Below are 24,240 nucleotides of genomic sequence, written 5' to 3' on the forward strand. Positions count from 1 at the left end.
GTCTTTTCAGATTCTGACTTAGGTATCAATGTGATGAAGGCTTCTTTCCACGTTTCTGGTGCCCTCTTCCCATCCATGATCTGGTTGCATACCTCCAACAAAGGTTGTATCAAATAATCCTTCAGAACCTTATAATATTTGGAGGTAAGCCCATCCGGGCCTGGAGATTTGCCTAGTTGCATGTTCTGAATGGCACCTTCAATTTCCTGTGAGGTTATTGTAGAGTTCAAGATTGATCTTTTATCTTGAGTTATTTTTGATAGTCCATTTATCTTTAAAAATTGATCTATCTCTGATTCTTTCTGGGGCCCCTGTGCATACAGTTCTTTGAAGTATCTGTGGAAACACTTCCTAATTTCTTCTGGTTTCTGTACTATCCTTCCATCAATCTCTAGATTTGTTATCGTATTTAGCTTTTGTCTTTTTTTCAGCTGCCAAGCTAGCAGCTTTCCACATTTATTTGCTGATTCAAAGGATCTTTGCTTCATCTGTTTTATTTTCCATTCAATCTCCTGATTGATCAATTTTGAGTATTCTGCTTGGTGGAATTTAATTTCTCTCAGCACCTCCTTGGACTTTGGTTTGGTTCTCAGTTTTTTCTCTCCTTGGTGTATTTTCTCCAGTATTTTGTCCTTCTTTCCTTTCCAGAGTTTTTTCTTAATTATATTCTGTTGTATCAGAAACCCTCTCATAACAGCTTTGCTTGCATCCCAAATCGTTCTTTTTTCAACTGTAGTATTCAGATTTATCTCAAAATAATCCTTTAATGTTTTTTGGGCCTTTTTCACAATCTCTTGATCTCTTAGTAGTGTGTCATTCATTCTCCATCTGAAGGAACCGGGTTGAGTTAATCTAAGTTCTATTTTCAAGGCGTTGTGGTCGGAGCATGTTTTTGGGCAGATTTCCACCTTTTTAGTCTTAGGTGCCAGCCCCCTGGAAGTCCAGATTTGGTCGATCCTTGACCAGGACAGGTGGGCCTCAGAGAAAAAAGTTCCTTCTTTACCTAGGGGGTTCTTTGTCCTCCATATGTCGATCAAATCCAGATTGTCAGTCAATTCGAAAAAAGTTTTAGGCAGTCTGCCGTCTGATGTTAAGTTCTGGTTGTAAGACTTATCCATATGTGTAGACACCACTCCATTCATATCTCCCATCATTATGATGTTAGCATAATCCAGATAGTCCAGCAGCGTCTCATGCAGCTTCTTGAAAAATTCTAATTTCCCGTCATTTGGGGCATAAATTCCTAATATCAATATTTTTTCTCCTTGGGTTTGAATTTCAATTGCCAAAATTCTTCCTTGTTCATCCTTAAATAAAAATTTAGGTGTCAGGCTCTCCTTGGCATAAATCACCACTCCTCTTTTCTTTACTTTGTCAGACGAAATAAATTCTTGGCCTAGTCTTTTATTAACCAAAACCTTCCTGTGGAGCCTGGTCACATGGGTTTCTTGTAAGCAAATAATGTCCAATTGTTCTTTCTTCAATATGTGAAATAACCTCCTTCTTTTCTCCGGGGAATTTCCGCCATTTATATTCCAACTGAGTAGCCGCAGAGACATCCTGAACTATTCTGCCACACCTAGAGCGGTGTGTCTTCTTTCTCCTCTGGTTCCGAAGGTGCAGGTGTTGCTCCACCTGGGTTGAGTATAGGCCAATTAGCTGCTGCTTCTTTTTGGAGATCTTCTCCGTGGTCGTGCAGGAACTTTTGTAGGTCCTCTGGTGATCTTATTTTAACCTTCTTCTGTTTGTAAGTAAATGATAGCCCTTGTGGGAACTCCCACCTATAAGGAATTGTGTTGAGTCTCAGCAACTTAGCCAATTCTGAATAGGTGGCTCTCAAGTCCAATAACTGTTTAGGAATATCTCGGTAAATTTCCACCCTTTTCTCTTGTATCACAATTGAGTTTTTGAAATGTAGGCCTAGTATTTTGTCTCTCTCTTCCCTTGATCTCAAAGCTATTAAGCAGTCTCTGGACCTGTCTTTTCTTACTAATCTTCCCAACCGAAAAGCCGATACAATTTTGAAATCACTTTCTTCTTTTAAGTCCCAGAACTTTGTAAACTCTGTTGTCAAAAGTCCAATCAGATCTTCTTGTTCAATTTCTGGGACTGCCCTTAGCCTGAGGTTGGTCTCGCGATTTTTCAATTCCACCAACGAGAGATAGGTTTGTTGGTCCCCTATCTGTTTATGGAGAGGCTTGACTTCCGCTTTAACTTCCTCGACTTCTTTTTTAGCTGATGTTGCAATTTGAGCGGCTTCCCCTGCCAGTTTACGATTCTCTTCTGTTGCTCCTTGCAATTTTTCAATTGCTAGGTTATGTTGGGAAACCTGATCTGTCAATTTCTGGATCGAGGATGTTGCTTGATCAATTTTTATTGATTGGTTATCAATTTTTTGATTTATTGCTGACAATTGTTCCAAAACTTGTTTCAGTATTCCCTCAGCTCCTCCTGCTGCCATATCTTCCTCTTCAGATCTTTCAGGCTTTTCGGTTTCTACTTTTTGTGTCGCAAGCACAGCTGGAACTGATAATCTACGTCCCTGAGTTAAAGTTGTTTGCAAAAGCTGTGCTTGCTTTTTTGCTTTCTCTTTCTCCTTAGCTTCTTTAGCTTTGGCTGCTCTTGTCTTTCCTGTGCCACTCATCAGTCAATGTTCAAGGTCAAATGTTGTAGTCCCATGGGAAAGGCAAGCCCAAAATTAAAAACAGTCTATTGAGAGAAGATAAACAGAAAAACTTTTCCCAGGCCTCTATATTCCCAATGTCCTCTAGGGGGAGTGCCACCAAAGTTTTAGTAAGAAGAAGATAACTTTTCCGCCATTAAAGTCCCTTTGTTCCAACTTTAAAAACAATTTTAAAGGCAAATTAGTTCCAGCACACTAAGAAAAAAGTCCTGCAGGGCACTTTTAAACATGTAACAAAGTTCCAGCAAGGTGCCTGCAATTGTATCCACTTCAGCTAAGTAAGCTCAAAATTACACTCTCCAGTTACAAAAGTATCTGGAAGTTTGCAACAGTTCCGCAGTTTAAACAACTTTACCCGGCCACCCGGGAATTTGGGGTTAGAATCTTCCCTTGCCCCTTGGGGGACCGCTCCAGGTCAAATTTATGCTGTATTTATTCTTTAAAAGGAAAATTCAAGTGTGCACGAAAGTCCCAGTTTAAAGCTTTAAAGCTTCCCTGTTCACAGCGCTTTCCGCTCTTTAGACCGTCTGCTTTGATCTTGAAAGCAGTGCCGGAAGACGGACTTCCTCTTTCTCGTCTCCCGTTTTTAGCCAAATTTTCCAAATTAATTTGTAGGATCTTGGGTCCTTACTCACGGGTTTGATGTTTCAGCCCGATGTTTCTTGGAAGAAAGGTCAGCGCTCATCCGTGACAGCCGCGCGGCTTCGCCTCCGCAGAAAGAGCGATGAACCCACAGCACCGCTCCCCCTCCTTCACTCCGGAGCCCCTTACGGGGTTCCTTTTGTGATTTCGGGGTCGCTCCAGGTGCCCGCCGGGTCCCACGGCCACGGACTCACTCTGCCCGTGGTTTATCTTGATGGGTTGCCGCTGCGCCGTCGCGAACAACCCTTTTCTGCGGTGCCCCTCTTCAGAGCTCGAAGAGGTCCGCCATCACGGTTTCGCGCCGCCTCCGGAAGCCCTCCGCCGCTCATGGCTTTCTGACTTTGTTTCGCTAGCAGTTCCCTAGAGAATATAAACTCTCTCTCTCCCCACTCCCCCTTTCCAGATAATACCAAATAATTTCTTCTCTTCCCGTGAGGCAAGTTCTTTAGGCTCCACTGCATGCCTTCTGTGTCCATCTTTCCTCTTGCATTTGCATCCTCTGTAAGTTGTTCTCTCAGGTTCCTGCTTTTGAGTTGAACACCTGCGTTTTGTAGGGGGCTGCAGTTTACTGAGTCAGGCGTTCTCTGACCACTCTCCCATCTACCTCTTCCCTCGAGTAGTCCCACTTCCTGTGCCCTCTTCCAACACCCACAGACTTTAACCCAGTTCTTACGGGCACTTCTGATAAAAGGTTGCACTGGTTTTCCACCCTGGGTGTTCACCATAGATATGCCAAGAGATTACAGTGATGGCGTTGCTTGTCTACAGAGAATAATGGCCAATGGTGGCTTTCAGTTGTATAATGGAAGTCGATGCCCACATAGCTGGTCCTGTTATCTTGGCCTTGTGAGGGTTTTCCTCCCCTCCCAAGCCACCCTGACCTTTCACTTTCTTGAGTAGTGCTGCTGTGTGTCATTCTATTGCAGACCATTTCCCCTTGAGCAAATACTACATTAGCAAACATTTTATGACATCACAGTAGCTCAGTTGATCCCCGTGATTAGCCCTCTGACAGATGGAAAGCAGATGGCAGCCTGTGGCTAGCCTGTTTCTGTTTGCCGAGGGTATAATCGAATTGTTCTCTACCACATTTCACAAACGGAAATAATTAACGCTCCTATGCATGGGGTGGGGGATGTTCGAGACTACGGGCAGAGTTCAGCAGGCCAACAGTGGCCTGCTGCATTATGGCCGTGTCAGCAAAATCCAGACTCTCATGCATCACATGAGGGGGGGGGGGAGATGGCTCAGAGTTGTTTTGCGGAGGATTGCCCAGAGTTTTACAGCATTTTTTGTGGGGGAGGGAATTCCCAAAAATTGCTCACACGCAGCATAAGCACCAACAATCGCAGGCAGCAGACAATTACCCACTTCTCACAGTGACAGACAATTGCAAACAGACCCTTCTCCAGCAAAAAAATCCTTACCCGACTGAGAAAAGCTGTCCGCTGGCAATCGCACGCATCCCAGAACAGCCACCGCCAATTGTAGCAGCGACAGCCAATCAACAGCAGTGTTTGCTGCAGAAGCCAATCACCAACCCAATTAGAGAAGCAGCAGCCAATTGAAAGCAGCCCTTCTAGCAGCCAACAATCATCACTGACAAGCTCCTGCCAATCACCTGTTCACCCCATTCACTGTCCATGGAGAAGACGAGGCAAGTTTTTGAACATAATTTTAGAGTAAAAAAACCTCGTCTTATACATGGAAAAGTACAGTATTTGAAGGATGTTCATAGAATAATAAACTGGTTGGAAGGGACCATGAGGAGAATTATCTAGTCCAACCCCTTGCGATGCATGAATCTCAATCAAAGCATCCATGAGAGATGGCCATTGAATCTCTGCTTAAAAACCTCCAGTGAAGGAGAGTCCACTATGCTGGTTCTGTTTTACAGCTGAAGAAGACATGACACACAGCAGTAAGTGGCAGAACCCAAGAACAAGCAGCAAATCCATGGCAGGGAATTAAAGCGGAAACAGCATCTGGTATTGCAGTGCTATGGTTTTCCCAGTAGTGATGTATGGAAGTGAGAGCTGGACCATAAAGAAGGCTGATTGCCGAAGAATTGATGCTTTTGAATTATGGTGCTGGAGGAGACTCTTGAGAGTCCCATGGACTGCAAGAAGATCAAACCTATCCATTCTGAAGGAAATCAGCCCTGAGTGCTCACAGATCGTGAAGCGGAGTCTCCAATACTTTGGCCACCTCATGAGAAGAGAAGACTCCCTGGAAAAGACCCTGATATTGGGAAAGATGGAGGGCATAAGGAGAAGAAGACGACAGAGGACGAGATGGTTGGATAGTGTTCTCAAAGCTACTTACATGAGTCTGACCAAACTGCGGGAGGCAGTGGAAGACAGGAGTCAGGAGTGCCTGGCGTGCTCTAGTCCATGGGGTCACGAAGAGTTGGACACGACTAAACAACAACAAATTGCAGTGCCTCTAAGCATATGCGGAATGCTTTGCTGTCAGTATTAAAGGAATGTGTGTCCCTTTTCCTCTCTCAGTGCCCACTTTAAAATTAAGAAGCAGGGTGCCTCTGAGAAGGTCAGAGTACCTTTACGTGGTCACTTCTTCCACAGTCATAATAAAAGAGCATTTTCCTTTGAGCTCATCCTTGTCCAAGGCTCAGAAGAATGGAAGCAGGTGTGGTTTCACCCCAAACAGGACTCTTGCCAACAGTGACTCTCCTGGCTGAATCTGATCCGCTCCAACACACTGATGCCAGGGAATGGGGTGGACAGAGGTGGTTATAGGGTATTACGACCAGTTTGGATGCACTGGGTGCTGGCATTGCAGGGGGCACTGCAACAGTGATGCAGAACAGAGCATGAGAGGTGAGGGAGCCCCAAATTTTAGCAACGCACAGGGCGCTGCTGAAATCTGAGAGCCCAAATCTGCCACTGGGTGGTGTAACGTTCGTGGTAGGAGCTAGTAGCAGGGCCCCACTTTCCCTTAATTTGCACTCCTAGTGTGGGGAGGTCTTTTAAAGGATTTGGAATTTGTGAAGGCTCCCTACAGCTGAGGAGGAAAAATCTGCATGAGAACGTCTCTTGGTCTTGATCTCTGCTTCACTCTCTTGCTTTAAAGCCCAGCATAGATATAAGGAGTGCCTAACCCTATTGTGTTTATTATTATTATTATTTTTTAAAAAAATTGGTCCTGGGTGTGTCTGCATAGGAGTGGGCCTCAGGTTTGTTTGTTCTGCACATTTGTCAGCAGTTCATGAAGCTGATAACCACCCTTTCCCAGAGCAATGGATAAATGAGTCCACTTCGACATCTGTTCCATTAGGGATTTTTATATACAACAGAGTTAGCCTATGTTTAAACCTGGTATTGAATCAGAAAAGTTACAGATATCTGTCTGTTGTTTTATGGAAGCGACTTAGTTTGATCTAATCAAATTGAGGCTCTAATAAGCATCCCAGTTTCACAAAATCACACCAAGGCAATCGATTAGTCATCAACAGTATCCATTAATCAGCTAAAATCATCATAATTGAACAAATGTCATTTTTTACAGATAGCAGCGTAGTTTGTTATTGAAAAATCAGAATTACTCACACAGGATTAATGAAACTAATATGCATTGCTTATAATGGTTTCATTTTATTATATTAATTACACATGGGTAATTTTGATTTTTTTGATAGCTAATTGAATAGGAAAATTATCTTTGACTGTGTCAAAGGAATTCATACTGTAATAATTATTTTTAGCTGTACCCCACCGGCAGTGGCCAATCCTGCATCTCCATCCCCCTTCCCTGGGTTGGGACATCACTTGCATCCACACTTTCCTTAAGTAACAAATCATATAGCTTATAACTTTTGGGGAACAGATTTGTTGCACAAGAATGCTATTTGGTCATTTCTATTCATCTCAGTCATTCTTTATGATGTGTTATGAAGAGCTTGCAAACAGAGCTTGCAAACACGGGCAAGGATTCCTGGAAGAAACTGAAGAGAGAGAGATTGTGTCTTTTGGAGCCTGAGGGTGTGTGTGGCTGATGACTCTGTGGGAACACAAGATCTGAGAGGTAGGAGTTCCAGCTGAGAGGAAGCGAGGCTGAGGGAGGAGTTAGCAACCAGCAGCAGTCAAACTTAGCTCAGTGCAGATCCTGGGAGCTCGCAAACAGACCTCGCAAATGGGCGTTTAGTGGGGGAGTTTAAAGGGGAGGCCCAGAGTTCTGTCTCTTGGTGTGCATAGGACCAGAGACATGGAGGGCGAGGGAGCTGCTGCAGTGATCTGTAAAACCTGTGTCATCTTTGTCATTCTGCCACAGAACAAGCAACAGTACACTTGTAGCAAGAGCAAGCTGGTTGTCTTGCTGGGAGAGACTGGAATTTAGGAGTTTAGGGGTATAAACTGTTCAAAAGGAATAGGCCAAACAGGAAGGGAGGAGGAGTAGCATTGTATTTAAAGGATGTGTTCACTTGTGGTGAAATCCATGACCCAGAGAATGAAAAGCGGATTGAGAATACAGTCATACCTCGGGTTGAAGTAGCTTTGGGTTGAGCGTTTTCAGGTTACGCTCAGTGGTGACCCTGAAGTAATGGAACGTGATACTTCCGAGTTTCGCCACTTGCGCAGACGCTCAAAATGATGTCACGCGCATGTGTGGAAGCAGCAAATCATGACCCGCACACGCGCAGATGCAGGCTGCGTTCGCTTCAGGATGCAAACGGGGCTATGGGAAAGAATCCCGTTCACATCCAGAGGTACCACTGTATATGGGTAAAAATTGTAGGAGAGAGACGCAACAGTGACCTTACTGTCTGCTATAGACTGCCAAGTCAGACTGAAGACTTGGATGATGCCTTACTAGAGCAGATTACCAAACATTAAGAAAGGAGAGAAATAGTAATCATGGGGGACTTCAACATCCCCGATATCTGTTGGGACTCAGACTCTGCCAAGAGTGTAAGGTCTGACAAATTCCTCTATTGCGCCACAGACAATTTCATTTCCCAGAAGATGGAAGAACCAACAAGGGGGTCATCTATCTTGGACCTGGTCCTCACCAATAGGGAGGAACTGATTAATGAAGTGGAAGTGCTCAGAAACATGGGAGGAAGTGATCATGTTCTCCTGGGTCCGTTGTTGTTTAACGTCTTATAAATGACTTGGATGAAGGAATTGAGGGGATGCTCATCAAATTTGAAGATGACACCAAACTGGGAGGGGCAGCTAATGCCGCAGAAGACAGAATCAGAATTCAAAATGACCTTCACAGATTGGAGAACTGGGCACAAGCTAACAAAATGAATTTCAATAGGAACAAATGTAAGGTTCTGCACTTGGGCAGGAAGAACCAGATGCACAAATGCAGGATGGGGGGACACCTGGCTTGCTAGCCATACATGTGACCACGCTTGGAATGCTGTGTCCAATTCTGGGCACCACAATTTAAGAAGGATGTAGAAAAGCTGGAACATGTGCAACCAAGATGATCAAGGGATTGGAAACTAAGCCTTATGAGGAGCTGGGTATGTTTAGCCAGGAAAAGAGGAGACTGAGAGGAGGTATGATAGCCATCTTCCAATATCTTAAGGGCTGTCACATGGAGGAGGGAGCATGCTTGTTTTCTCCTGCTCTGGATGTAGGACTCAAACCAATGGCTTCAAGTTGCAAGAAAGGAGATTCTGACGAAACATTTGGAAAAACTTTCTGACAGTAAAAGCTGTTCAGCAGTGGAACAGGCCCCCACGAGAGGTGGTGGACTCTCCTTCACGGATGATTTAGCTGAGTTTCCTGCATTGCAGTGGGTTGGACTAGATGACCCTCGGGGTCCCTTTCAACTCTATGATTCTGTGCACTCTTATTGCGCCAAGGGCATGAGAGATCTGCACAGTAGTGAGACAGCCTAGGCAGTGTCTGCCCTGTGCACCCATGCTTGGCAGTTGGTCGCTTTGAACCCAGTGGAACTTCTGAGTAAATGCTCATAGGATTAGGCTGCCCTCCTCCGGGCCCTGTTACAGGAGACTTATTGGTAGACTGGCTAGATGCCTGTGGAGGATAGCGTAGCTTGCCATGCAGGGGTGAGAGAGACTAAGCACTCTGAAATGTCTCTTGCGTAGTTGTTACATGGACAGCGAGACTTGTTCTTTTGCATCTGGTCACTGTAACCAATCTTGCCTTTATATTTTGAAAGAGGGCTTCTCGCTGTTTGTTTCTGTGTTTTGAGTTGGGCTTCCGTCCTACCTACCCAAATTGTGACCTTTCGGGCGAACGTAATCATCTATGTGTTGGCCTTCCAGGGGTTTGATAAACCTGTTTTTCCTGTTTTTTGGACTGGCTGCAAAAAAAAAAAAAAGGCAGTTGTTGAGCACTTGGCAAGTCACAACACACCCTGGGTGGGCTGCAAGTTGTGTGGGCTTCTTTGAACAGCTGCATGACAGGTAGAAGTTCAACATGTTTAGATTCCTCAGCACAAAAGGAGGCAAGGGGAGGGGAAAACATTGCCTGACACACTTTTGCCTGTCGTGGAGCAAGGGCCTGCAAATGGTGGGGTGGAACTTGCAATTCTATATTTAACATCTTGCCATTTTTCAACATTTATTTTAAGTCTTCTCTGGGTTGTGGTGGTGGTGGTGGGGATTCCCTAGTCTAAACCTTTTTCCTCTTGAGGAATGTTGATCATGACTGGACGAAATTTAACTTTTAAAGTAACTGCTAACTGTTTTAGGACTTTGTGCTAAAGATCCTCAGATGGATGTAGGAACCCAGAGATAACTGATTTGAGCATTTTAGGACTGGGACTCCAGTGCTGTGGTAAATGCATTTTAGTATTGCAACAGCGCATATGTGGTGTGTCACTACTGTTAATGTCCAGTTTTTAAAAAATAGTACGGTGTGCTCTTGTGCAGAGTTAGCTATGTGTCAACCTCCTGGTGTCAATTGGCTTGTATAATTTAACTCTACATAGGACTGAGCTGTAAGCTTAGCTAAATCAAGGCAGTCTTGTGTTTACAAGGTTGGGGGTCCAACCCGCTGAAATTTAGCATTCTTAAATCTCATTTATTCCCTTAGAATTTGAAGCATGGTTAAGGTGGCTGTCATGTGTCCACTTGCTTAGGCGTAAGTCCCGGGGGGCATGAACAGCATTCAAAATTTACCAGGTGCATTTTGCACCTGGCTCTCGGCCACTTCCAGCCCAGGTGAAGATGCCTGGGCTCCAGAATGGCGCCTGACGTCTCCACCATCTGGATGTCTGGGGAATCCTTGGATCTTGATTGCCTTAACACTCTAGCAACTCATCTACTGGCGGAGGAATGGGAGTGCGGAGGGAGCAGACCACCTCCGGCACCACTATTCCGGTAGGGTGCCATCGCGGCAGCCCCCCCCAGACATGCGCTGCACACACCCCACGCACCGGGTGCCATGCTCCCACATGCAGGGTGTCACACCCCCAGAACGTGTGCCACGCCCTCACTGGTGGTGTACCATGCCTCTGGGATATGTGCCAAGCCCCTGTGGGCAGCATGCCATGCCCCCAGGATGTGCACCACGCCCCTGGGGGTGCCAGCCACGCCCCCGCCTACTCTCTGCACCCAGTAGCGGAGCATGCAGCTTCGCCACTGAACACATCCTGTAGAATTCTATCCATTATATTTTATCTGCACAATCAGAATGAATTTCAGGAATCAAAAACTCACATGCTAAAATACAACTTTTGAGCCATCTGGCCCAAAAATAGCAGCTAGGAATTCTGTTTTGGCGACTGTAACCATGGTTTAAGGAGCCATTTGGTGCCTAGCTTCTATATCTGAGTTTCTAACATTGACATGCTTCCAAGTCAACAAACGTAGCATTGCATTAAATCATCCAGTTGATTTCTGAAATTTGCACCTTGCCTTTCCCACCAAATGCTGCCCATCTTAGTTACCGGTACATCCTTGGCGTTTGAAGCTACAACTGCGCCAAAAGATGGACAGTCTTAATGGGTTTGTTCTGCTTGACTTTGGCTGCTGAGGTAAAGAGAAGGCAGGGGTGTTCGCTTATTTAAAGAAACCTTATCCCTGTAGGAGTCTTTAACAAACAAACAAATCTGAATTGTTCTACGGTTTGCATGCATGTCTTTGTTTTCCAAAACGCAAGTTTTCTGTTTTGCATCAGCTGTGGTGCTCTTGTTCAAGCAGGTATCGGTGAAGTCAGGGCCTTTTTTCAGCCGGAACTTGCCAGAACCCGGTTTCAGCATCTCTCAGGTGGATGCCATTGCCATTATAAGAGAACACGGGGGGTGTTCATGGGGTGTTCTGGCACCTCTTTTTCTAGAAAAATAATGCTGTGTGAAGTGAATGGGAGCCAGTGACTCCGTAATGCAGGTGTGAGCAACCTGTGGCCATTCAGATAATTCAGTCAGCATGGCCAATAGTCAGCGGTGATGAGAGGGTACCAGATTCCTCACTCCTTCCACCAGGAGGTTAGTTTGGGAATTACACTGCTGTTTTCCTGTGGGAAATCTGAGAAAATTGGGCCTCTTTTTAAAAAAAATAAATAAATACATTTACAATGTACTTCCTTGTATTGATATCTGGGCTGGGCACACCCCGCCCGTTTTTGTTCTTGTTTCCTAAATATGTACTGCTGTTGTAGACAGCCAACAGTTTGAAAAGTCATCTTTCCAGAAAATTGGGAAAAGGCTGGTGGTTTTACAAGGAACTTCTTTTCTGGGATGTTGTGCAAAAACGTCGCCCCTGAAATGTAAGCGGGCAGTATTTAGCCAGCAGGGAAAGACTAATTCTTTTAAAAATAAACAGCACACACACTCAAGTTCAGACAATAAGAATCAGCTTAAGCTTAGGGTAGAGGATTTCCTTGTTTGTGTGTGAGGCGCCCACAGATCCCAGGGGCTGGCTTTCCCCCAGTCACTTTTGGTTGGCCACAAAAACAGGGCAATACCTAATTTGGGGTAAACGTCGCTCTGTAAGGCGAATATTCATTGCCACGAGGTGGGGGAGAAGAAAGCACCTTTTGGTTTGATTGATAAGGAGTTTGCAAAATGCCTGAGAAGAGAGAACAGATTTGACGTCTTAACTGGAGTCTGGTAGATGAGTTACCTTTCTGGAAATGTGCTGCATTGATACATTGCTTGGGTGACCCTCCTGAGTTTGATGCCTTCTTTCATTTAAAAACAGACGCCCTGGGGCACACCCCTTTCTAGAGCTTTCCGAAATAGAAGGGCTTGAAGAGGCTGGTGGTCGTGGTGGGCTCTCCTTTTTGGAGCTCTTCAACGGCTAGAAATGTTCATGTCTCCCTGCAGTGGAGATGTGGTGATGATGAAAGAAGGACTTGGTTACCTTTGCCTGCCTTGTAGCTGTTCAGCTGTTCACCATGCAAGTACCGTATTTTTCGCTCTATAAGATGCACTTTCCCCCTCCTAAAAAGTAAGGGGAAATGTGTGTGCGTCTTATGGAGCGAATGCAGGCTGTGCAGCTATCGCTGAAGCCAGAACAGCAAGAGGGATCGCTGTGCACTGATCCCTCTTGCTGTTCTAGCTTCTGGCTTAGCCGCACGCAGCCTCTGCAGGGCAGCGGGGAGCCTTCATCCCGCTGCCCTGAAGAGGCTGCGCAGCTATCCCCGAAGCCAGAAGAGCAAGAGGGATCAGTGCGCAGCGATCCCTCTTGCTCTTCTGGCTTCGGGGATAGCCATGCAAAGCCTCTTGAGCACAGTGGGAGCGCTCCTGCCTCTTCGCTCAAGAGGCTTTGCGTTGCTTTCTTGTTTCTTGTTTTCCTCCTCTAAAAACTAGGTGTGTCTTACAGTCAGGTGCGTCTTATAGAGCGAAAAATACGGTAGTTTCACTCTTCCCCTGTGGCAGCTATAGCGTGCAAATGAAGACTGCAAATGGAATGAGATGGGTGTCCTCTCTCTCCCACATCTCCTCCACAAGGTTCATATTCACTCATTATCGTCTCCCCCACATAGTTCATATGCCACAAGTGAGCTGCTTTGGTATGCATTCCCTTGAGGGCTAGGATGTTCGCAAGGCTGTTTGGAAGATGGAGCTTCAAGGAAAGCAAAGAGGCACTAAAATGGCTAGAATAAGTTGATAAGCTGGCTAGACAGGGATTTTCTTTTCGCACAACCTTGGCTGGTTTGCTTTTTTGTGTGTGAGCTATTTAGAACAGAGCAATATTTTGTATAGCTATTCTCATGAGCCAAAGACTTCAAGGTTTTTGGATTCTAATTTGTTTCCATGAAACCTAAATGGTGCATTGTGGCTGTCCCCATTTTATGAATGGGAAATTGTGACATTTAGACATTGTGTATTGTCAAAGCTCTGCAGATATGGTAGCTGGAGAGACCTCTAGCACTCTGAAAAGCTAGTGAGAAACATCTCTGTCAACAGAAGCTCATGGTTTTGCTCTTACTGCCTGTGTCTGCTAGTTAGTGTATATTAGGGATGGGAAAACTTTAGGCTTATGGGATCTAATTTTTATTTAAATTTTTTTTACTGGAACCAGACCTCAGTGCAGAATAGTGACTGAGGACAAACACTGAGAATTAAAGGCAGGGTACCTCTTAGCAGAGTCCAGGATAAAGACCCATTCTGGGTTCCTCCCCCCAATGCTTCCTTTTTTCAGCAGCCTAATTCAGGATAGGGAGGGGTCTGCCTTTTTGCTGCTGCTATTGTTAGACGGGGGAACGCGGGTGGCCCTGTGGGTTAAACCACAGAGCGTAGGACTTGCCGATCAGAAGGTCGGCAGTTCGAATCCCCGCGACGGGGTGAGCTCGTTGCTCAGTCCTTGCTCCTGCCAACCTAGTAGTTCGAAAGCACGTCAAAGTGATAGTAGATAAATAGGTACCACTCCGGTGGGAAGGTAAATGGTGTTTCTGTGCACTGCTCTGGCTCGCCAGAAGCGACTTAGTCATGCTGGCCACATGACCTGGAAGCTGTACACCGGCTCCCTCGGCCAATAAAGCGAGATGAGCTCTGCAGCCCCAGAGTCGGTCACGACTGGACCTAATGGTCAGGGGTCCCTTTACCTTAATTGTTAGACAGTTGGGAGTCAGAAATCCATGACAACCTACTGAAAATCCTTTAGAAATCTACTAGGAGACCCTGGTCTGCCTTCTGCCCCTCCTCCAGTATAACACCTGTTGTGCCAGCACAACATCATCAAACAAGATCTCTGTGTGGCAGATAAATATGGTATAGGAGATGTTGAGGATTGTAGTGTCTAAGACGTGCTGGCCCCTTATTTTAGTTTTCATTTTTAGCTGTGTTTCCATTTTGCAATCGCCTCCCCACCGCTGCCACCCCAAAGCACTTGCTTAACCCAACTGCAAAGGAAGTCTTTTTCTCTGTTCTTTCTTTCCTGTGCCTGCCTGCCGAATTCTTTTGAATGCATACAAGATATCTGCGGCCTCCGTCCAGAATCCAAGCTTCCTGTTTAGCATTATCGTACACTTCCAAACAGACTCAGCCAACTTAGGAGGTCTTGCTGCCGCTAAATAGTTTCTTTCCAACTGTCCCAGTTTGCTCTTCAGTTGCACCCTAAAGGGCTTCATACATTGTGCGGATCCGTTGCCCTATGTTCAAACACAAGCATCTCCCTTCCCCTCCCAGGCTATCACTGTAGTGGGCTAAATTGCCGTGACATCTTGTATGTAGAAAATGCAAGTGGCGGGGCTGCCTTGACGAAGCTGTTTCACTGGTAGCTGTTAATCGGCTATAGAGGTGAAGGGTTAGCTCTTGCAGCTCCAGCTTTGCTGTTCATTTACTGCTGATGTGTGTATCGTTGGCAACAGCCTCGAAAGGATCTGGGAGCACAGCGAGATGCTCAGAAGTGGCCTGAAGCAGAGGAGAAGAATTTTAAAAGGGCCATTAAAAGCCCGTGGTGTAAACAATAAGCACAGTTGTTTAAACCCGAGCTTTTGAAAGGCCATCACTTGAAAATGTTTAGCAAAGGAAAGTCTTCCTCCTTCCTCTGAACCTTCACCCTTTGATATACAAGTGTTCCAAGATTTATCAGAGGTGGTGGTGGGGTTTTGCAGAGAAAGAAGCTGGCCAGTACTCCAGCTGTGAAAGCCCCAAATGGTCAGAGGTTGGTGCTAATAACCCGACGCTGAAATTGTACCTGCCCCTTTAAAAGTTCGACTGCAAAAGGATGAAGGTGCAGCTGTTGCATTTTCTCACCTGCCCTACCGTTTGTGGGTCTAAAGTGAAAAATCGTGTGCTATAGCAGGGCAGTTGGAGCAGCAGAGTGTGAGATCTTGGGTGCCTACAGCTGGTTGCGTTGCTTTCGAGTTTTTAAAGAAGTCCTGGCATAACCTTTTGGCAGGCAGCTGGAAGCTCTACAAACAGCATGTAATGATACTGTGAAATACTATAAGTATTTCCTTGGCAGCCCATCCCACAAAGATCAGTGGAACTTTAAACTCGGGCTAAAGTCGTTTCAGATTGCAGCCTAAATTGGGCTGAGAGAAGATAAAAAGAAGAGAGTGTCTGAAACAATCATAGATCATACTCTGCTTTTAGCCAAGCAGAAATGTATGCATGTTTGTGGGGTATGTGTGTGGCTATTATGCCCATACTTTTAGCATTGGCTATATGGATGAGAAATGTTTAAAGTGCAGAATGAATTTCAATTAAGTATAGTGCTGTAGGTCTGTCTCCTTTACTCACGCATTAATGCTAAAGATGATAATAAAGTAAGTTTTTTTTTCCTTTTTCTTTTGACAGACTAATTAATCACATTAATGTTCATGTACACTTACGGCAGCACGGACAATCTTATGCTCAGTCATTTGGGAATAAAGTCCCACAGAGCTTACTTCCTGCATCGGAGCAGTCTGTTAAGTTGGCAGCTGTATCAATTTGATTAAACAGCCTTTTCACAAACTGGTGCCTGGTTAGGGGCTGGTTTCCTCAGAGCTTGCTTTGCAAGTTTTTGTGTGTGTGTGTGTGTGTCCACATTTTCGGGAAGAGGAGGGGACGGATGTGAAAGAAGTGGGGCTTTAAGGAAGGACATGAAGAAGCAACTTTTAAAAGACAGCCATACATGTTTTAATCTCTTCTGTGGTTTCAGAACGCCATTGGGAGCCTCCCTGGATGAACAGAGCAACACAGTTCTAAAGGGTAAGGATCCGAGGCCTTCTAAGTGCATTTCTGTTTTCCTGCTTGCTTGTTAGACAAAAAAAAAAATCCTAATTCAAATGCAGGTTTGAGCTGATGGTGTTAACAAGTTGTTGAGCGGGCTTCTGCAGGCCTGAAAGCAGAGGAGACAAATGGATCTGCGATTTTTTTAAACTGAAGGAACTCTTAAGCAATATTTCTCTTGTGATAAAGATAAGCTGTGCTGTTTGTGTGAGAGAGAGGGAAAGAGAGAGAGAGAGAGAGAAAGGCAGAGAATGAATATTGTTAAGTATTGCACTGAGAAGTAGGTCAACCCCTTTCAGCACAATCTCTGTTGGCTTGCTCCGACCGAACTTGCCACACCTGAAAAGTTACCACTTGCGCAAACCAGAATGCAAAAGTTCAAAGTACAACAAGACGCTGCAGGTAGCGACAGGGCAGCTCCGAAGCCCTTTCAGTAGTTGCAGCTCCTTTCTTTCAATGTGCAAGGGAGACAGGGAATGTTTGATCCAGGACGTTTCCTTGGCTTGAGACTCCTTGGTAAGAGACCTGCAGGCTTGCTTAAGATGCATTATGTGTTGTATGCAGTGCAGCTGTAACCAAAGGTGTGTAGTACTCATGGCTCTGAGATGGCCATTTTCTTTAGCTTGGGCATGGAGCTCTATGGAAGTTACCTTAATGCATCTTTTGTATCTGTTGTAAGACCTGCTCTCTGCATTGAAAATAACAACATATCTCACCTTGAAGGAGACTGAGACACTGCAGAGCACTGGTCTGGTCCCCAGATTTGAGCTTGGAGAGCTCAAATTTGGCTTTCAAGAATAAGGATTTTATATGCATGGCTGTCATTTGGCGCTTTGGTTTTAAGTGGGCAATCCAGATAACTGGAAGGGGAAACCACAATGCTAGATGTTGATCATGTCAAATTGGCGTCTTTTCAGGCATGCTGGTGAGAAACGGAGGAAGCTTTGAAGATGATTTATCCCTGGGAGCAGAAGGTAGGTGTGGTATTGAAATGCATGCTTGTTCCCCGCTCCCCAAATCAAAATCAAGCAGCTTGTTAAAAGCAAAACCGTGTGTAGTGCAAGATTTGCTGAACTACAGCACTCATATGTGAGCATTGAGATTGCTTTGAGTTGAAGCCCAAGGACATCTCAAGTTGATAGGTTCTTCATCCCTGACCTAGTCAAACTACATGGGTTACATTGGTTGACAAATAGAGAGAAAGAGGATGATTGGAAAAACATGAAAAGTCCTTTTAAAGATCTGTTGGTATAGCTACAAATCGGTCTCTGAACTCAAAAATCAGATATGTATGTTCATCTCATTATTGACATTGGTTAAGTCTAGGGTTTGGGGTTGGTTGCTTGGGGGTTTTTTTGCAGATTTTTTGTGTGCACCTGTGCAAATGATTACACAGAATTATGTTTGATTGGATGCTGTCACAGGAGGGTGATGGGGAGAAGAATAGCTGTACGATAGGCAGGGATAGCAGCTGCTTCCCACAGCTGACATTCTGTACCCAAGATCCAGTGGCTCTGCAGGTGGCATGTGTTAAGTGGACTAATGGAAGCTTTTGCTATTGTGGAGGTTGCGAGTTATGCAGAGCAGATCTGAACCATGCAGGAACTGACAACTGAATTTAAGGCAACCTGTCATCCTCAATATACTGTGCCCAGGAATCTCCTAGGTTTATGGGCTCTCTTGTACCCATGCTCAGTTGTATTTTGCACATAAAGGGCTGCTGCTGCTATCTGATAGCAGCCATGATGAAACAAATGTCCTTGCTCTGCCAGTTCCCATTCTTCGTTATACATTGGTATTGGAGCATAGTCTTGAATAGGTCTTGGAAAAGGCTCGTGTGCAACCGCCATGCTCCTGATTCTAACCTGATTTGTATAGTCTACTGCAGATGTTACACAAGATGTGTTCATAGCATATATGGTGAAAAAAAACTACAGCAGAATTTGTCACTGCCTATCAAGTGGCTATTGTTCTTTGGGTGACTGCATATAGTCTGGTGCCAACCATTTATTTGTCCTGTCTTTCTCCTTTAGCTAATCAACTGCATCAAACCGGCGAGCAAATGGAAATCTGGTGAATATTCACACTTCTGGTTTGGGAGTCAAGGCTGGCGTGGGAATAAGCTACCAGGCAATTTATATAAAACATTAAAAAAAATAATCTAATGGGTTGTTACTGAAGGAGGTCCTTTATTGTGGGAAATGTTTTTGGAATCTGAATTAAGTAAATATCAGAATTTAAAGCAAAATAAACTGAAATCCAGTGATCTTAATTCAAAAACCCCAGCAGTGGCCCAGATCCCTACAGGCACAGGGCTCTTGCTGCCAAATATAAAAACACAGAGTTTCTTTAAGGTCTGGTTTAAAGATGAGGTTTGTGCCATGATTACATTACTTACTGGAGGAATGCTGTTCATCATGTGAAGCAGTCAGTTGAATTCAGTAGCTGGAAGGAGACGTAAGTGCAGCATAGAATACTTCTATATTGAATATTAAGAAGGTTTTGATCACATAAAATACAGATGAGCATTCCCCCCCCTTCTTAACTTACACATCCAGACTCTTTCAGGAGTTGGTGAGGTTTTCTACAAGTCATTTTATGCTTATTGTCTCACCAGCTTACCCATAATATACTGAACAGTTAATTAGTCATTTGTTTTTGTTTTTTGTTTCAGCGGGTGATATTGTAGTGCAATGCACCCCCTTCCTTTCCCCCCTTTTGTTCTGTATTTCAAAATACAATTTTGTTGTTGTTTTCGAAAAGAAGTTGAATTCAGCAATGTCCCAGAACAGTGTAAAAGCTTTAGGGGTGGTTTTGTCTTCTTCCAACAATGGAGACAGCAGAAGCTCAGAGATGAGAGTGAGGTTGTTGTTGTTGTTTTGTTTTGGAGGAGTTCTGATCCTTGAGGTACGAATGTTGCAGCTGTCTGTTCTAAGTGAAGGGCGTGCATTCTTAAGAAAAGAGAAATGGTACACTATTGGATTTTTGGAGTGTTTTTGAAAGAGGAAGGAAGCTATGCTGTTCTTTCAATGCCTGATTCATTTGTGTTGTCAGTAACGGCATGTTGGCAAAGGACAAGAGGCTGCAGTTTCATCAGAAGGGGAGAAGTATGAATTCCACTGGCTCGGGGAAAAGCAGTGCAACCGTTTCAAGGTAAGCAGTATTGATAACCCGGGGATTGGGGGTAGGTACAGACCTGACATTAGGTTGGGCCCACTGTCTACCTTTCTGTTGACCCAAAATGCTGGCTATAGTCAACCTGGCCTCTTGCACTTCTCTGTGCTGGAGCCTGGGTGGCTTCCCATTTTTAATTCCCCATAATGCATCTGGGCTCCCGAGATAATGTCTCTGCAGAGCTGGGCTCTGGCACTGTCAATCTTTTAATAGCTCAATGGAATTTCTTCTTTCCCCCCTCTTCTGCCAACAAAAATCACCAAGCTATGTTATCTGTTGATGGCCTGAGTGCCTGCTTTCTGCTTTTTTGAGGTATATTCACAAACTAGCACCTCCCTGGAGTTTTATAAGCTGTGGGACATGCTAAATGTGATAAGGGAAGCCATGTTTGTTGTTCATGTACCTGCTCTTTTCAAATAGACCTGATTTTTTACACCCATAGATGATGAAAGTTGAACCTCTCATTGACTCCCCATTTTACATCTTACTCTCGCTTTCCCCCTCACTATTGAAACACCTGAAGAGGGTTGTGGTCTCAGACAGGTCCAGTTCCTCATTCCTCAACACATGTTCTTGGAAGTAGACCTTGCAGACTCCCAGAAAACAATTTCATCTCCTTGAAATGCTTAGAGCCATAGCCTACATCTGTTTTAATCAGAGGACTTCAGTTTAAGCAGGATGTAGTTATTGCTTGTATAGTCGTACCTCGGTTTAAGAACAGTCCGGTTTAAGAACAATTTGGTTTACAAACTCCACAAAACCAGAAATAGTGTCTTGGTTTGAGAACTTTACCTCGGTCTAAGAACGGAATCCAAATGGTGGAAGGGCACCGGCTGCAGGAGGCCTCATTAGGGAAAGCACACCTCGGTTTAAGAACAGTTTTGGTTTAAGAGTGGACTTCCAGAACGGATTAAGTTAATAAACCGAGGTACCACTGTACTTGTCTGAAAGGACAATAAAGAAAAGGGGGTGGAAAGCAATTATGGGGTGTTTTTGTTTTTGTCTAGTGTATCTGAACTCCTGGAACTGTACGAGGAAGATCCTGAAGAGGTCCTCTACAATCTTGGATTTGGCCGTGATGAACCAGATATTGCTTCTAAGATTCCATCGAGATTTTTCAATTCGTCGTCCTTTGCCAGGGGGATAGATATCAAAGTCTTTCTGAATGCCCAGTTGCAGCGCATGGAAGTGGAAAATCCGAATTTTGCACTGACCAGTATGTATACTAAATTAAGAGCACGGTTTCAAAATTGCTGATGTCATGTTGATGTCCTCAGGAGCGAGTGTTTGGGGCCCCATCTACAGTGCACATTTAAAGCAGGATCACACCACTTTAAATTATAGGGGCTGTAGTTTGTTCAGGTTGCAGAGAGTTGATAGGAGTCTTCCCCCAAAAAACTTTTAGTGGTTTAGCAGTCATTCTTTGTGAGGGAAATGGGAGGTCTAACAACTCTCGGCACCCTTAATGAACTACAGTTCCCATGATGATGATTTTTTTTTGGGGGGGGGAGCTGCAGCTATTTAAAGTGGTGTGGTACTACATTAAATTTATAGTGCAGATGGACACTAAATGGACTTTCCTAACAAAATGCTGAATGCTCTAGAGCTTGGAAACCCAATAACATCTGGAAGGCCATCACTGGGTCCCCACCCCTATTCCAGAGTGACACATAGTGCCTACTTGAAGGCAGTTGACCACAGATGACAGAGCAGAGGATCTACACTGGCTTCCAGTATGTTTCTGAGCACAATTCAAAGTCTTGGTGTTGACCTTTAAAGCCCTAAACAGCCTCAGCCCTGTATACCTGAAGGAGCATCTCCACCCCCAGCATCCAACCTGGACACTGAGGTCCACCGCCGAGGGCTTTCTGGCGGTTCCCTCACTGTGAGACATGAAGCTACAGGGAACCAGGCAGAGGGCCTTCTCGGTAGTGACACCCCCCCCCCCCCCCGCGTGGAACTCCCTCCCATCAGATGTCAAGGAAATAAACAACTAGCTTAGTGAAGAGCATCTGCTTTGAAGATTTTGGCCCCAGGTTCCGTCTCTGGCATCTCCACATAGGACTGGGAGAGACCCCCAATCTGAAATCTTGGAGAGCCACCTCAAGTCAGTGTCAATAGTATGGAACTAGATGTAGCAATGGTCTGACTCAGAATATGTGTCATGTCTGGTTGGCTGTAGAGGAATGGTGAGAGGAATCAGTTGAAGAACCCTCATGGGGTTCTTTGAAGGTAGGGCTAACTTTGAAGGTGACCCAGAAACTGCAACTAATCCAGAATGTGGCAGCTAGACTGATGATTGGGAGTGGCCACTGAGACCGTATAACCTGATCCTGAAAGACCTACATTGGCTCCCAGTACATTTTCAAGCACTATTGAAAGTGCTGGTGCTGTTCTTTAACGCCCTAAAGGGCCTCAGCCCAGTATACCTGAAGGAGCGTCTCCACCCCCATCGTTCAGCCCAGACACTGAGGTCCAGCTCCGAGGGCCTTCCAGTGGTTCCCTCCCTACAAGAAGCGAGGTTACAGGAAACCAGGCAGAGGGCCTTCTCGGTAGTGGCGCCTGCCCCGTGGAACTCCCTCCCATCAGATGTCAAGGAAATAAACAACTATCTGACTTTTAGAAGACATCTGAAGGCAGCCCTGTTCAGGGAAGTTTTTAATGGTTGACGTTTTATTGTGTTTTTAATATTTTGTTGGGAACCACCCAGAGTGGCTGGGGCTACCCAGTAATATGGGCGGCACATAAATAATAAAATTATTATTACTATTATTATTATTGTGGTGGTGGTGCATGGTGGGATTCAGGGGAAAGGATATGAAACTACTTTGAGAGGGGTGGACGTGAGTTAAGGGGGCAGGGACCTGGGTGGGCAAAGGTGGTGAAAAGGGCCTATGCTGACCTCTCTCTCCTCCTGAAACATTTCACCAGAACTTTGCTAGATGCAACCAAAATGTATAGTTTGTGCAACTTGAAAGGCACAAGTGATTTAAAGACTAGCCTATTGGCAGTAACATTTTGTATGTGTGTGTGTTTTCCTTTTTCATGTAATAGTCAAAATGACATTTTAATAATGAAATGCAATAGTTTAGAGTACGAAGTAACAAACAGCTGTTCTTTTTTTTTTTTTTTTATAATATATTTATTGAAGTTTTCAAATAAAGCATATATTAGATAAGCACCACTTATCATTGTCCATTTAACATCTCTCAATTGTTACATGGGACTCCCCCACACCTCCCGCATACACTTACATCATCATTAAATTAATTTCAAACAAATTATCATTTAACTCATCTTAATTAATAATCTTAATTTGGTTTGACATATAATTCAGCCTTAAATCTAATTTAATGGTAGACAATTGTCTGCACTGGCATCCAATTCAGCACTCAGCCAAATTACAATATTTTTGTAAATAAATCTTAAATTTCCTCCAGTCTTCTTCCATCCTTTCTTCTCCCTGGTCTCGAATTCTGCCGGTCATCTCGGCTAATTGCATATAGTCCATCAGTTGCATCTGCCATTCTTCCACAGTGGGTAGCTCCTGAGTTTTCCAATTCTTGGCAATTAATATTCTTGCTGCTGTTGTTGCGTACAAAAAGAATGTTCTGTCCTTTTTTAACACACTCTGGCCGACAATACCCAGGAGAAAGGCCTCTGATTTCTTAGTAAAGGTGTATTTAAACACCTTTTTTAATTCATTATATATCTTCTCCCAAAAGGCCTTCACTCTAGGGCAGGTCCACCAGAGGTGAAAAAATGTTCCTTCATTTTCCTTACATTTCCAACATTTGCTATCAGACGAATGGTATATTTTAGCCAGTTTAACAGGGGTCATGTACCATCTATACATCATTTTCATCACATTTTCCTTCAACGCATTACATGCAGTGAAGTTCAGCCCAGAGGTCCACAACCTTTCCCAATCTTCAAACATAATATTATACCCAATATCCTGCGCCCATTTTATCATTGTTGATTTTACCATTTCGTCATGTGTGTTCCATTTCAGCAGCAAGTTATACATTCTTGAAAGTACCTTAGTCTTAGGTTCTAACAGTTCAGTTTCTAACTTTGACTTTTCCACTTGGAATCCTAGCTTTTTGTCATTTTTAAACACTTCTTTAATCTGAGCATAGTGTAACCAGTCTCGCACTTTGTCTCTCATCTTTTCTAAACTCTGCAATTTCCAGTTGTCACCATCCTTTTCTATTATCTCCCAATATTTTGGCCAGTTGGCCTCCATATTGGCTCTTTTCCGAGCCTTAGCCTCCAGGGGTGACAGCCACCTCGGAGTTTTATTCTCCAGTAAGTCTTTATATTTTGTCCAGACATTAAAAACTGATTTTCTGACAATATGGTTCTTGAAGGCCTTATTTATCTTAGCTTTATCATACCATAAATATGCATGCCATCCAAACGCATTATTAAAACCTTCCAAATCCAAGACATCCGTATCTTCAAGAAGTAACCAATCTTTTAACCAGCAGAAAGCTGCAGCTTCATAATACAACTTTAAATCTGGCAGGGCAAAGCCCCCTCTTTCTTTCGCATCTGTTAATATTTTAAATTTGATTCTGGGCTTTTTGCCCTGCCAGACAAATTTAGAAATATCTTTCTGCCACTTC

At 44.3% G+C, this 24,240-nt stretch overlaps 1 protein-coding gene across 7 annotated transcripts in view; it reads left to right on the forward strand.

Annotated features, from left to right (window-relative positions):
* The window catches only part of ITPRID2 (ITPR interacting domain containing 2), a 79,888-nt gene that overhangs the window by 15,875 nt on the left and 39,773 nt on the right, over nucleotides 1–24,240 (forward strand). For 6 of the 7 annotated variants that reach the window (XM_083626571.1, XM_083626574.1, XM_083626573.1 and 3 more), the window contains 5 exons: nucleotides 16,365–16,414; nucleotides 17,353–17,409; nucleotides 18,469–18,508; nucleotides 19,490–19,588; nucleotides 20,617–20,825. In XM_083626571.1, coding sequence (XP_083482697.1) covers nucleotides 16,365–16,414; nucleotides 17,353–17,409; nucleotides 18,469–18,508; nucleotides 19,490–19,588; nucleotides 20,617–20,825 — 455 coding nt within the window. Of the gene's footprint in view, nucleotides 1–16,364; nucleotides 16,415–16,845; nucleotides 16,952–17,352; nucleotides 17,410–18,468; nucleotides 18,509–19,489; nucleotides 19,589–20,616; nucleotides 20,826–24,240 lie in introns of those variants that run through there. The other variant, XM_083626577.1, reaches the window with a different exon arrangement.

The sequence above is a fragment of the Podarcis filfolensis genome (assembly GCF_964270895.1).
Source record: "Podarcis filfolensis genome assembly, chromosome: 1".
Taxonomy (NCBI): domain Eukaryota; kingdom Metazoa; phylum Chordata; class Lepidosauria; order Squamata; family Lacertidae; genus Podarcis; species Podarcis filfolensis.